The sequence below is a fragment of the Gallus gallus genome, chromosome 1 (genome assembly GCF_016699485.2).
Source record: "Gallus gallus isolate bGalGal1 chromosome 1, bGalGal1.mat.broiler.GRCg7b, whole genome shotgun sequence".
NCBI lineage: Eukaryota > Metazoa > Chordata > Aves > Galliformes > Phasianidae > Gallus > Gallus gallus.
Window position 1 is genome coordinate 179,533,501 of NC_052532.1, and position 15,708 is coordinate 179,549,208.

Sequence of the window (15,708 nt, forward strand, 5' to 3'; positions counted from 1 at the left end):
GAGCTCAGGCTACCAAAGAGGGTAACCTGGACTAAAACTCTGGCTGTAGCACCACTGCACTAAGCACTGGGGCATCCCACCTTGGGTCACTTCTACTGGCTATCACTCTCCTCACAGCAGACAAGCGACGGAAGAAAAATGCTATGAAAAAAATAAACAGAAAGCTGGGCAACACCTAAAACTGCAGAAGAGCTTGTACACTGGATATGAGTCAGGGCTCTTAACAGTGATTTAGGTCTCAAATAACTATTGTGATGTGCAAGAAACCTGACAGGGAAAATGTTCCATACAGAAAAAAAAAAAAGAGAAAGACTCCAACAGGAAGAAATACAGCATTAATATTACAAATAAGCAATATATTTCATGCCAACATTATCTGCTTACTAGAAAAGCCACAAGATTAAAAATGATGTCTAGCCTTTCTGCAGCCATTTTTCCCCCCATGCAGCAAATGATATCTAAGAGTCTGAAGGACGGCCATTTTTTTCCCCATTAAGAAAACAAAATATCTGTCATGTCTAGGTAAATGGCAGGTAGTAATAAGAAAGATGCAGCTGTTGTTTAGTCCAAGAAGTTCCTCACAAACATGGACAGTGTAGAGCCATCCCCACGTCAGTCATTTCAGACTTTTACAAAATTCCAGGTGGTCACACGGTTCAGACATATCTCTGGAAATGCAGTGTCAGCACAGTGTGCTCCCGCAGGCTGGCAGCAAGCAGGCTCCCTGCATCTGCTAAGAAAGCTGAAGAACTCCTGCTACACAGCAGACACAAAGAAGAGTCCATGATTCTATGATTCTTCTTTGATTTGCCTCCCCTTTACCAGCTCCCTGACAACAAACACCAAATTCATTTCCCATTGGTAGAAAAATAGCCGGCCCTAAGAATTCCTGCTTTCTCAAAACTCCTTTTTGGGATTCTAGTCCTAGCCACAGCTCTAGCAAATGTTACACTTCAACTCTGAGTTGTCAAATCCTTATTACTTAGCCAATGCTCTTCTCATACCTCAAACACTAATATAGTGAAATGACTTGACCAAGATCAGCCCAAGCCTCGAGACAGGTTAATCCATCTTCTTTCTCAGGTTGTAGTTTTCTTTATTGCCTTTGCAATAGGCTGTATCAAATGTTTACCTAAGTACATGTTCTCTTTCAAGGGAAAGACCTCACACTGTCCGTGATGAGGGCTAACAGTAGCTTTCCAAATCCTTTTTGTGCATTAACATGATACGTTCTAGTAGCAACCAAGCAAATGAAATGAAGCACCATGAAGGTCTTTCTAGATCTTCAGAGAAGCATGTGGAAATCAAAACATGCTTCCATATTCTTTTAGAAGCCATCACTACTATTCTCATAAGCTTCCCCTCCCTTCCTTTAAAGGCAGCCATGTTTAAAAAGTTAAAAAAAAAAAATTTAAAAAAAGCTCTAATTCTCCTCTGTTTCAACTTCATGGCAGCAGGAAGACAACCCTGCAGCCTTCATAGGGAATCAAGAAGCTGGATAAAGAAACAACTGCATCTACATCAAACTGTTTGGAGGGTAAACACATTAAAATAAAAAAATCAGCAGCCTTCTCACTTGTTAACAGTAATGTTCCAAAGGGGATCCATTCTGCTCTGCCAGCATCATTCCCTTTGCTCCCAGTGCAGGGCAGTGACTCACTGCAGGTGACTGCAGACAGGGCAGGCTGGTAGACTCTGCTCACCACAAGAAAGATCATTCCGTGAATCACAGCCTTCAAACCTCTTTGCTGCCAAGGCTACACAGGCGTAACAGATTTAAAAATGGCAATTACGTTCCTGAGGACATCAGGAGCAGCATTAAAGGAAAATGTAGAAGGAGAGCAGAGAAAGAAGATTTGGAGAGGGCATTACTTTGTCCTTTTCTTTCCTGAAGACTGCAATGAAGTTGGTGCACCAAAGAGACCTTCTATTGCAGTCTTACATTTCTAACAATTTGCCCACTTGCACAGTAGCACTCACATTGAACAAAGCATCCCACCAGCAGTGAAGGCAGAGCAGAGCTTACCTGTGATAAGGGCATCAGGTCTCGACTGTTCTTTCCTCCACGCTGGCACAAACACGGTAACATCTTTGTGGCCTCTTTCCAAAAACCAATCTACTGCCAGTTTGATTCCTCGACAGGAAAAGACTTCTTTGTTCCCATGGCTGAAACACACATTAAATTTCCTTATTATATGACTTTGCTTTTCTCTGAGTGCACGCAGCACACAGTGAAGCACACATCTCCCACCCAATGTCACGTTATCCACGTGCTCCAGGGTTTCTAAAGGCAAGCAGAGGTCAGTCTGAGCTTCGACCAAACGCTGTCACCAATTTCATGGCATGGGAGAGGGACAGTGAATCTGTGGAGCACTGTTAGCATCTCTTGGCAGACTTGGTGAATAAGGAAAAACATAAGCAGAGTGTTAAAAAACCTCACAGCCCAACCAAAAATCTGGTATACAACAACCATAATGGAGGCTTGATAGGGGACAGCTGAGATGCCAACACGAAAAAGTGAAAACCTCTTAGGAAATGCTGGCAACAAATAGTGAGCCCTGAGGGCACGGTGGCAGAGCCCAGCAGAGCCCAGAGATCTCCCCTCAGGCTCAGACAGAGGAGAAGGATTCCAAAACCAGGCACTCTACAACACAGCTCAGGCAAACTGGAGACACTGCCTAAAAGCACCAAGAGAAAACCAAGTATTTGCTCAGTACTGCGCTCAGGAAGGTGAAATTAGTTGTGTATTTAAAAGCCGTGGAGAGGCGCAAGTTCAGCAGAATACGATCAGACATAAGCAAAACAAAAGAAGTGCACCCGTTGTGCAATAACTGTCTGAGGTGAAGTGAGAGATGCAATTATTTCATTTTCTAAAGGTAGGTGACGCCTCGTCTGACTTCCACATCCAATTTCAGGCACCACAGAATATGAAATACACAGGAAAACTGGAAAAAATCCAAAGGAAAGCAAAACGAGACCTATGGGGAAATGCTGAAGAAAGCACATTTAGTTAAGCTAGGAAAAACAAGCCCATGGAGGAACAAAACTGTCTTCAATGCATTGCATGTAATTAAAACAGAAAGCGCCTATCAGCCACTGGGTTCCCGTGGTCCTGGGGAGGCTGCAGAGGTGGCCTTTGGGAGGACGGGCTGGGGCTGCCCCGTGCTGCACACACAGCTGGTTCCAGCCTTTTTTGCCTGCAGTTCTGCTTGGTAAGCAATTTCCCTGCCCTGATTTTGAGTTTTCTTGCTTTTGTTCCTCCTGTTTTTCCCCAGTCCCACTGTGGGGTGGTGCTGAGCAAACAGCTGGGTGGGTGCTTGGCTCCCGGCCCCAGTCAGCCCACAGCAGTCCCACTGAGCAGTGCTGGCGAAGTCAGCACAAAGTGCATGAGAAACAGTTAAGCAATATGCTAGAAAAGGCTTTCTAACAGACTAATGGGACAATCTGCCTAGAAATGATTTGGATCTCCTCAGTGGACATTTCTAAGTCCAAGTCAGATGAGATGGCTCAGGTCCAGGTTCTGTCCCCATGCACACGAGGAGATCAGCAGTTTCCCCGATGTCCCTCCCAAGCACACAGCTCTGCACAGCAGAAGGGACACACAGGATGACAGCGAGCCATAAGCCTCTCTGGCTTGCCACGTCCTGTATGAACACCTCCTCACCTGGCTTTTGCATTTGACACTTGCAGCTGCTGCAGACTGTAAGTCTGTGGGTTTTAGCTGGCACGAGGTTTCCCCTCTGCACGCCTCAGCCTCCCTGGCCATACGGCCTCCCCTGCAGAGCTGATACAAGAAGTTACTGCTCACGCTATCAGCAGGCCACGTGCAACCATACACGCACTGCAATCCACTTTAAAACAGTTGGGAAGGGTTTGTTCCAGCTCCTGAATTCCAGTGAAATTACTGTACTGTTATTACTCTAACCAATCTCTCTGGTTTCCAGTGGATAAAACCACTCTTCAGTCCTTACAGAGAACAAGTGTTTTGTAAGAGTGCATTTTAGTAACACTATGAACAGTACGTTTCTTCCCATAAATGTGAGAAATCATTTCTGGAATGCGATGCTTGCCTGAAAGAGATGAGAATTCTTTCCCGTTGCTTTCCATCCAGTTGGAATTCAAGCCACACTGCTCAAGGCACAGCGAGAGAAGGGCAGCTCAGCCTAACACAAAACACGAAAATCCTGCCACTCACAACATCCATCTGGAATACACTTAAACTCCCACGACAGAAGTGGGAAGTGTATTACAATGCATACAGACTTGCAGGCACTGCTGAGTAAGATTTAAAGTTCACATAAATGTTCACATTATTTCTGCCACTTTTCTGATCCGTGCCCGTGCTAATAGTGGAACTGATACAAAGTCCAATTTAAATGATTAGTGAGAAACTCTGAAAAAGATGTGGTTAAAATTTGTTCTTTTATTTTGTGACGATGCAAATTCGATGCTCTCCTTCTCATGATCTTCATCAGCTTTATGATACATTATATGATGAAAGGACTGAAATCTCGCTTCTTCCTCTGCCTTTCTTCCTTCTGGTTGGTTGTAAAGAAGAGGAGAAATATTTGTACTTCTTGCATTTTTTTTTCAGTCTCTTCCCAAACATTACAAGCATATGGAGGCTCAGGGCCGTCAGGATGACAGTGGTTGCTTATCAGTGTGTTCTGCTTTGGTTCCGCCTGCTGACTGCATGTAAACCACTGCTTCAAGTTAAAGGAACACAGAGATATTTCTTAAGCATCTATTACTATTTCATACCACTCATGAATGGTTTTTTTGTTATATTTGGTCTCCTGATAGATGTGGATTCATTTTTAAAGGATAACAAGTAGCAGTACAACCCTGAATGCTTCCTAAACAAAACCAGTCAAGCATTTTCTAGGCCAGCAGTCAGTAGAACAGTGGTAAGATATCTGATGAAATCATTTTTATCTTCCCCATTTCCTTATTTGGCACCACATTCGATTTTCAAGTGGTTAAATTGTTGTAAAGAGTGAAGTATGCTCCTAAAACACTGATTGCTAACAACAGTTGCAAGACTTCTGGCGTGTTCTCATGCAATATTCAACCCAATATTTGGCTCTCAGATTGAAAGCTGCAGGATACACACACGCTAATGACATCAGAGCTGAAGGCAACACTAATGTCTGCTGCAAGTCATCCACAGGCTTTTATCTAAGTGAAACCTGGACATGAGATACTTGGCACGTAAAAGCATATTGACTAAATACAGGAACAACAAAACGTAGATCAGTCCAGCAAACTTAGAGGACCACCAAACTATTTTCTTCCATCATGTTACAGCAGGAAAGCAGTCCGTAACAGGCAGATGAGCATCTCCACCCTGGCTCAGTGGAGATGAGCCAGATTAGGCTGGCAGACTGGTTTTGTATCTAATCTCAACCCTTTTCTAAAAAAATACCTCTTTAAAGTCTCACCAGTTTTCTGCCCGCAATAATTTGTCCCAAAGCTCTTCTCAGCAACCCAGATCTTCTATCCGTTCTGCATTTGCTCCTTATTTGCACAATGTGGCACAGGTGTGATGTGGATAGAACAGTTTCCAAATGTGTTTTTCTTTCCATTAGACCATGACAAATGACTCCAATGCTTTGAGGTCTTTGAAGGCGCTCTGGAGGCTGTAACACCACACAAAATGCCATTTCAGGGGTATGGAAGTGCTGCTGCCAGCCTGACATGCGGGTGTCTGACCAAACCAGAGTCACGCATGCTGCAGCCAGACTTCAAAACGGGCAAAGAGAAGTTGCACTCAGAGCTGCCATAACAAGCTCCCAGCCACATGATCATTACTTGTCGGAAAAATATTTTTATCTATTGCTTGGAGCAGTTTCTCAAAATAATCTCAGAAACAAGGCAGACTACGGAGAAAACGCTGCTTTAGGCTACCAGTAAGATGGATGCCTGGATCTGTCCACGTTCTTGTGTCTACTGAGCTCAGCAATGGTCTGAGAAGAGGCTAATATAGCTAAACTGTTAGTGCAATTATTTTAATAAGTCTGCAGTTTAATTGCTAGATGGAAACTACATCTGGCATGGAGGAGACAACTCGAATCATCCTTTGGTTGACAACACACAGAGTCATTTCCAGCTGTGGAAGAACTAAGTAGACTGGGTATCAGCAAAACTTTTACTGTGGTCAAACGACTTGCACCATGATTAACACATGTGGACAAGGCTCAGATTCCTAAATGGAGATGCTTTATGCTCGATACCCAGCTATGGGTATCTCACACATCTTTTTGAGCAACACTAGTGTTGTCACAGCTGCCAGACACAGATGTGCATTTCTGCCCCTGCTGAGCACCCAAGCCATCCAGCTGGATAGATGGCTGGGAGTGAAAGCAGTAAGAAAACTGCAAAATGCCTTTGATAGAATCATAGAATCATTTGATTTGCAAGGGACTCTTAAATGTCACTTAATCCAACCCCCCTGCCATGAACAGGGACACCTACAGCTCCATCATCAGGTGCTCAGAGCCCCATCCAGCCTGACCTGAAGTGTCTCCAGGGATGGGGCATCCACCACCTCTCTGGGAAACCTGTTCCTTTCTTAAGTGAAAGTCAGCATCTTCCTCTCCCAAAGAAAAGTGCAATAGTTTTCTCACGTTGCACTGTCCTTTAGCAAGGATATACCTCCAATACAGGCCAAAGTTTTCCAAAAGGGCAAGCAGAAGTTCAGTGCCTACAACACCTTGGAATTCTACGGGCGAGTTTTTAAAACAAATCTGATTATTCAGAACAGGATTCTGCATTTCCACTAGCAAACCCAGACAGCATATGATCAAGATTTCGGTTATTTTTCCTATGTAATTCTGAAATTGTTTGAAAAAAAATGCTAATACAGCAAGGTTCAGACTTTCATGTCAATGTTTTCAGCGCAGTTTTATGTAGATTTACTTAAAGTGTTGAACTTATTCTTCCCATTAACAAAGAAAGTGAAGGTACCCACAACAGCCAGGTAAAGCTAACAAATATGGGACAGAAGCACATGAACATTGTAGAGAAAAATTTCCAGTTGTTTTTGTAGCTAACAACTCTATTCCTCATTCCTTACTTTTCTTAGCAAAAGCTTGACTTTGATTTCGGCATAGAAAAGTATCACAGCAGCAAGTAGTTTCAGGCAATTTCCAGAGTCCCAACCTTATCCTTGAAAAAGACAAGCAAGGAAAAAGGACTGTGCTGCAGCGTATTTCTCTCTTCAGAAGGAACCTTCTGAATCTCAGCAGTAAAGAAGTAAAGAAGGGGCAAAACAGAACCTCAAAGCCTTGCCTCTGTTGTCTCATGGAAGAACAGGACCTTCTCCCCTTCATTCTTGACTGCTGAGGCTCAGAAGAGGCAGCCTGGGATGCACAAAGAGCACATCTGGGAACACACTGAAGAACAGAGAGCAGACATGGGGGTGAAGAGCTGGTGATCAGTATTTGCTAGATGGGCGAAGATCACCTTCTGCCTTCTTCACTTACATAAATGGAAAGTTTAGGTTTTGCTTAAAGTTCAAATGGGGATACAGAACTACTTTGGATGGAAATGTGTTACTTGTCTAGGAGCTCACACTAAATAAGGCACCACGCGCATTTTTATGTCAATGGACAAATACTTTTCTCACCCTTGTAGAGTAACGCTTTAAATCACCATTTTTCATTACAACATCATCAACTACATGCAAGAAGAACACTTCTGTAGTAGGATTAGATATATCCAGTTTTCCAAAATGACAGTGAACATCACTGCTCAGGTACAGTATAAAAGAATCCCGGGTCCTAACCACTCAGTCCAATCTCACCCCCGTTGTGCTAAGTGCGTATCAAGAGCTCAACAGCTGCTCTAGGGGATTATCTCACCTACTGTTCAGTTCCAATTTAAAATGTAGATATATGTGCACACAAATCAGTCCCATCCCTTTAAAAGAAAATTAGCAGTTCTTCTTAAAGATAATAATTACAGTAAATGGTATCAATTATTATGGTAAGGTAGCATCAAGAACTTGTCTTATGACAACAAGAGGTAAGAATACAGCTCAGTGTACCCAGTCCAGCGAGAGCATGTGAGAAAGCTCCCAGAAATCTCTCTTCAAAGACTAGCTATGGTCTTGCTTTTCCTGAAAACAGCTCCAAAGTGGGCTAGTTGGCAACACCTTGGAAAGGCAAAGAGGAAAGAAAAAGAAAAGACCATGCAAGTCATAGAAGTAAGGTTCTTGTAACGGTATCCTACACGTTTAGGTACGAACACTTATGAACAATAAGATTCTCTGAACTGTGGGTGAACTCCTGTGCCTTCCTCATCACTTTAATCATTGTTCTTTTGCATATGGAAACTCAACTTGTTTACTATTACCTACTTTCTTGAAAGGAAGAGGTTATCATGCCGGTAAACAACTGGTTGCACAGCTGATGCCAGCAACAGGGATGTGCCTTTTATAAAAACAGAATTGAAGCTCCTTTGTAATGAAGGACTAATCTCTAGCTAACGATGGAATCCACTTCACAAAGTAGAGCAAACATATCTTTGTCATCTGGCTGAATGAAAACAGAACAAAACTGTTTTTTACCATCTGGCTGGCCAACATTGCAACGCACAAACAACCCAGGAAGTTTCTAGAGTACACTGATGACAGTTTCTTGATACTGGTGACTGAGGATCCAACATGACAACCTTGCTGTACCTCAAAATTACAAATAAGAAAGAACTGATCAGAAGTGTGAAGGTCAGGGGCAGCCTTGGCTGCAGTGACTTGAGTGGTGGAGTTCAGGATTCTGCAAAGAAAGAGCAATGGAAAAAGCCGGATCACAACCTTGGACTTGAGGAGAGCAGACTTTACACTGTATAGAAGAATCCCACGAGATACGGCCCTGGAGAGGAGAGACAGGGTACCTGGCCACAAAGGACACGTAAAAGCTGAAGGCACTCAATGTTTTCTTTGCCTCAGTTTTTATTGGTAAGATTTGCCTTCAGGAATCCCAGGCCCAAGACCAAAGGAACAACCTGGAGCAAAGAAGACTTTTCCTCAGCAGAGGTTAAGGAAAACTTCAACTGAACATTCCTAAGCTACTGGGCCCTGACAGGATGCACTCAGGAGTGCTGAGGGAGCATGCTGATTACAAGGCCATTCTTGGAACCTCACCAATCTCACAGCTTTCTATGATGAGATGTTTGTCTCAGTGGATTAGGAGAGCTGTGGATGCTGTTTATTTTGAGGTTTAACAAATAAAGCTTTTGATACTGCCTCTGATAATAGTCTCACCAATAAAATAATGGAATATGAGTGGCAGAAGCCGACAGAGGCAGACTGAAACCTGGCTGAACTGCTGCACCCAAAGAGTTATGATTAGTGACATAAAGTTCACTTGGAGGCCTATCATTAGCAGTGTACCCCAAGGGACTGATACTGGGGCCAGCATTGCTTAATGTCTTCACTTCTGACCTGGATGATGGGACAGAATGCACTCTGAAACAAGTTCACAGAGACACAAAACTGGATGGAATGGCTGATATGCCACATGGGTACGTTGCCATTCAAAAGGACATTGTCAAGGTAGAGATATGAGCCAATGGGAGCCTCAGCAAGCTCAGCGTTTGAAACTCAACTGGTCATGGCCTTGAATTGACACTGCTCTGTACAGGGTGACTGGAATAAGAGACTCCTTCCAAACTCAGTGATTCTATGATTTACAGCTGGTGAATGAGAAATAAAGATCTGTCAGTTGGATTCTTGGAAACAGATTAAATCAGCTAGTTATCACTTTCCATACATTAAGGCCCTGTACCACGCATATCATAAATTCACACTTGGCCCATTTTATGTAGGTGGTCAGGGAAGTAATTGAGAATAGAAAGTCATAACCTAATTACTTACCCTAATAACTGAATAAGTGTTAAGGAAAAGCAGCTCAACGGAAGCTATTTGGCCTCTCCTCAAATGCTGCATGCAATTCTGGACACCACAACATAAGAAGGACATAAAACTATTAGAGTGCAACCAAAGGAGGGCTATGAAGATGGTGAAGGGTCTAGAGGGCAAGACGTGTGAGGAATGGCTGAGGTACCTTGGTTTGTTCAGCCTAGAGAGTGAGGGAAGGCCTTGTGGCAGCCTACAGCTTTCTCATGAGGAGAGCAGAGAGGCAGTGTTGGTCACTGCTCTCTGATCTCTGACAAGATCCAAGGGAATGGCATGGATCTGTGTGAGGGGAGGGTTAAGCTGCATGTTAGAAAAAGCCTCTTCACCAGAAAATTTTGGGCCCTGAAACAGGCTCCCCAGGGTACTGGTCACGGCCCCAAGCTGATGGACTTCAATGAGCATTTGGACAACACTCTCAGAAATGTGGTCTCAATTCTATGATTCTATGAATTTTGGATGGTCCTGTGTGGATTCAGGAGCTGGACTTGGTCATCCTTGTCGGTCCCTTCCAACTCGGGATATTCTATCATTCCATGATTCTACTTCTGGAAGCTGTTTGATACAGTTAGTGGGAAATGTTGCACCAAAGTTCAGCTACCATGTCTGAGCTGTGCTAACTAGCTAAGCTTGCACAAGAGTTTTGTATTTCTGTAAAATGCAATTCAAATCTATTTTAGCATCAAAATAGTGTTTGTTCATCTGGATGTAACTCCCTGACAACTCAAGCTGAATGATACGTCAGGTAGAAGAAACTCAGTGGAACACCCCATCTAGAAAGAAGCATTACCCATAGTTTATGGGCTAACTACTTTTACTTAAATATATAAAAACTACTGCACTGCTCTAAAGAGCTGTACTTAAATTCCATTTGAAAAAAGCCTCATTTAAAGGTAATCCAATTGGATAGAAAATAATGATAATTAAAAAAAGTCCTCAGCCCAGAAGTATCTTGCACGAACTTTTCTTACTATGCTAATAGTTCATTAGGAGACTAAAAATGTCCTTCTAACCTGTGGTGCTACTAATTGGACAATCCTTTCAAGTTACCCAATTTGTTACTAATCAGTTAATCAACTGATCTTTTATATAGACAAAAAACCTCATCTCTGAGCACTTCTGTGTTATCTCCTCTTTCATCACCAAGGAAGCATGAACTTACTGCCTCTCCCCAGACAAGTTTATTGCTATGCACCTGAATTGCTGGGGTCAGAATGGCTGAATGTTGTAGATAGCCGTGTCACCTGTAGGTATGTAAGTGAAAAGTCTAAAGGCATAATCACAGCTATTAATGGCAGTAAAACCTAGCTCCAAATCTGATAATCAACAGTCAAATTTTACAGACAAACCACTTAGAGAACAACCTGTCAAGGAAAAGCATCCCTTAAGCCACTGTCTACTAAGTCACTGTTTTATAATCCCGTGTAATCTTACATTTGCTTTGCCCTCCTGCGTGTAACTGGATACAACGATTTCTCACAGCAATGGTGCCTAATAAAGGTTTGCTAAGTATACCAAAAGTTAATTAAGTATTAGACTGGCAGTGGGAAGGAGAGATTTGATAGCTGGTTACACAAGAAGACTGACACTGAACTCTTACAGACCTCTAACCTGATTACAAGATCGGCATACTGTTTAGTTGAGGATGATGCTTACAAGAGAACCTGCATAGTTTTAGGCAATTACATAGTACATCAGTGCTTGAACCACACAGAGTAATTCTGTTTCCATTGAAATACAAAAGCAGAAGCTTCATGGTCACATACCTCATTGCAACATTGCTGCCATCAATAACTACCGGCCTCAGGTTGTCACCATCCTCTGTCACATCCTCCTGCAGCGGAGATTCTGACCTCTGAGACTCTATGGAAGACGCTTCACGCATTACACTAGTGTTAGCATTAGTTACAGACTGATCAGTCTCAGTTTTATTCCCAAGTTTGACAAGTTCTCCCAAAATATCATTTATTAAAGCATCAGTACCAAGTTTATTCAGTACAAGTTGAACCTGCTCTTCAGAGTAACCCAACTTAAGTGCAAACTCCAGTTTGGTTTGATATTCTTTCACCACATCAGGGGGCTTTTCGACTTCCTTCGGTACTGTCTGAGCCTCTTCTATCCGAAAGTCTTGCAAAATTTCATTTCTTTTTAGTATATGAGGCTCTAAACAAGGAGATCGGCACAGCTGTCGGTGAGTCTTAGGCAATAAATGTGATTCTGATGCACAACTATTCGGTCTCTCTGAATCATTATCGGAATTTGTGCTTTCTTCAGAGTCACAGCTGGAGCTTCCTGAAGTCTCCTCAGATGCCTCCTTGTCTACATCCTCTTTCCTAGAATTAACCTTATCCATCGTCGGCTTCTCCGCCATTGACCAAGGTACAATTGCATTTATTTGTGTGCCGGTGCTCGCCACATAAAGATGGCCTAAGTCACGCCCTAGATGATCCTTCAAGCCCATGAAGCTGCTGCATGTACTTGACTCCACTTTGCTGTTTTTCTTGTATTCCTGAATATAAAGCGCTCCGTATTCCTAAAGAGAGAACAAAAATGTTGCAACTGGTTACACATCTTATTTCTTTTGTATTTTATTGTTGCCTCTTCAGAATTGCACTTAATCTCTCACAGCAAAGACACATGACTTGGTGGTTTTTTGGAGCATGGAATTTTTTTTTTTTTTTAGGGAAAAAACTTCAAAAGGAACATACATAGCTAAGCTGAGTAACAACTGATCACTTGTTGTCCTAATGTATGAAATGCTTTTACTTAGTCATTTCCATAAATGGGTTTATTAAAGAACAGAAATGGGTTTATTATTTGTTGTCACTCAGAACTCTTACCAAGACCTAAAGGTAACCTGGTAAAGGTAACCTTTCCTCTAACCTTACACAATGTTGCAACAATAAAAGAAAAATGCAGCTATAAAATACACCTACCAGAAAACCTTTCCAACTAAGCGGCTTACACTCTCTGTTCAATAGAAATTAGCATAATACAAGATTAGCTTGCTTATTAGGCAAATAAAGGATGCTAAAATAAACAATTATAACAGAAAACATAATTCAACAAAAACTTACTGGTCCTAAAAGACACTATCAATTAAATGGAATACACTTGACCTATTTCTGAATTTCCTTGTAAAGTGATGGTCAAGCAAAGAAAGACTACCCACTCTCAACAGTGCTGTGTTATAAGACATACAAGATGCAGAGGCACAGATTGATCTCATGGCCAATAAAGCCAAGGAAAGTCTTTGCATCCATTGCAACAGGCTATTTGTCAAGCCAGTAAGTCAACAAAATTAAATGTTAATTTCAAGTCATGGACTTGACTCGTGCAAGCCATTTGCTACATCACACTAAACCTATAGGGAGAAGTCATGTAAAAAGAATGGAAGAAGAAAAATTGCAGCTTTTCTTGAGGAATTTTGCATAGTGGCAGTTATAGGTAAATTAGGTACCTATTTCATCAAAGCATTACTTCCATAATGTACATTTCCATAGGACATCTTTCCACCTTTCTCCCTTGTTTTGTTCTTTTAGGTGGGAATTTTTTGCTAAATGCTTCAATCAAAAAAGTAAAACATTATTTCTCACAGATGAAAATGGGCCATACAGAGCAATCGTACTGCAAGGGTACCATAAAAAAGAAAACTTTCCATGAAAGGAAGACTATAAAACAAAGAGTTCTTCCACACCTTACAAAGCAGAATATAAAAGTAATATATAGATAGAAAGGTTTTCACTTGAACTTGTCAAGTACAGTCCAGGCACAGTTAGTTTACCCAAGTAGTTTTAGCTCAAAAAAAAATACAAAATCTGTCACAAGCATTTTCTGTCTAACGCCGTAATCCAGCTAAGGCTGACTTCTAGGGAATAAAATATTCTACTTTCAAGTTTTATTCAGACCTGACCTCATAAGAAGGGAGTAAGGCCATAACCCTCTCTCAAACAGCAAATCAAGGAATATTACATTCCCTTAACTGAAGGGAGTTCACACAACCACACAAACACCACATACTAAACACAAGAAGAATTTCAGAAACAAACCTTTTCACACAGTGATTTATTAACTAATGTAATGCACTTGATAGCACAGTGCTAGTAACAAATCACAACGATATCCCAATAAAAGGATACAGTTAAAAAACCAACACTACAGCCTTCACAGGACTGATGGCCAAAAAAACCACACCAAAAAAAACAACAAAAAAACCAACCCTCAAACAAGAAAAATCTCTTGGAAGCAAGGCTGCTTAGCAACAAGCCTTAGTTGCTAGGATGCACTCCTTTAACATACCATCATGAATACTAGCACGGCAAAAGAATAATTTGGTATGAACAAAAGCCCATGAAAAAGAGTGGGACTTAAGTGCGTCTGGTTTCCCCTCTGAGAACAATGCAGCTGCCAAAGCAATCTGGAAGGCCCGACATCATTGTTCCCAAGCCCGCAATCTGCTAGGACTCGAGGAAGTCCCATTAATGGGCAACACTCCTAAGCTGGCCTGAAAAGTTGAGCTGGCTCATGTACTGCTGGCGCCGAGCGCGCCCAGATAATGGGGCGCTGCCTAAATCCGTGTACTGTGAAATGGCATTTCAGCATTGAGCTTAAAGCGGAGAGTGGGATTTTTTTTTTTTTTTTTTTTTTTGGAAGTGGGGAGGATGAGGTTGGATATTAACATCATGGAATAAACGTATCCTGAAGTGTTCAAGTGACAAGTACATTTTGTTTGTCGAGAGTTAGTTAAAATAATACTTAAGTCATCTTCCAGTTGCTTCTTTGCTGAAGTTTAAGTGCCTCAAAGCAAGTGCAATCATAACACCCTTCAGTGTGATTAAAAACCTCATTGGCATATGAATGTATTCAAAGATCAGCCTTTATATGAAATATACTTTAGATGATTTGCACATCATCTGCATACAAAAGCAGCCAAGAGTTGAGCTTTGTGCCTTGTTGGAACGCACCCATCATCGTTCCTGCGTGTACCTCTTCTAAGTCTCTTCTCATTCTCTCAAGGGCAGTTAAATAATTCATCTTCTGTAAGCCCCAAATTAAAGATATCAGAAATACTTTGCATAAGCAGCACGCTATTCCTGGCATTTGGCCTATGCCCTGCATGCAAACTTTTCAGAGAAATGTTTGCGATATCTGAACTTTCACACCATATTTGTGGTCAGCAGCATCCCTTGAAATGCCATACTTGGGAGCTCCCAAGGCAATGCCCTGTAAGAGACTCATGGATTAGAATCACGAAAATCAGATATCCTGTTAGACGCTGGAGTTGATTATTTTACCTTGATGTGGTTAGCAAAGAGGCAGTCCATTTGAATGAACTTATATTCCAAATAAAAGCCAGCGTACCTTCACTCAGGACAATGAAGCTCGCAAGAAAACAGAAAAAAACACGTTTATTCAAGGAGGAGCATCAGATAAGAAAAACTCCTTGCATTCTTTATTGACAAGAAAGTCTCATTACGCATGTAGGTTTTAAAGCAGGCTTATTGATACAGTGCAAGACAGATGAGAAAAATACCTGCTATGATTTCTGACTCAACTGAGAGCCAAACAAGCGAACAAAGCCGCCAAAAAAATCTTGTCAAGGAAAGTCTGCAAGTTTTGGTTGTGCTCACAGTGGAGTAATAGAATTTGTTTTATTTAAAGGAAAAAAAAAAAAAGAGCAACTTCCAATTTGGACATACTTACAGCAACAGAACTCTTAAGAACAAACTATAGACTGATTGAAACCACGGCATCTCACAGTGGGTTTGCTGATAAAGGCCTGGAACGCTGTATTA

The 15,708-nt window shown here is 41.8% G+C and overlaps 1 protein-coding gene across 2 annotated transcripts in view; it reads right to left on the reverse strand.

The window, feature by feature from the left end:
* Nucleotides 1-15,708, reverse strand: part of ZC3H12C (zinc finger CCCH-type containing 12C) — a 40,075-nt gene that overhangs the window by 9,121 nt on the left and 15,246 nt on the right. For both annotated transcript variants that reach the window (XM_004938821.5, XM_015279471.4), the window contains 2 exons: nt 11,680-12,446; nt 2,027-2,166 (listed from right to left, as the gene is read on the reverse strand). In XM_004938821.5, coding sequence (XP_004938878.2) covers nt 2,027-2,166; nt 11,680-12,446 — 907 coding nt within the window. The remainder of the gene's footprint in view (nt 1-2,026; nt 2,167-11,679; nt 12,447-15,708) is intronic.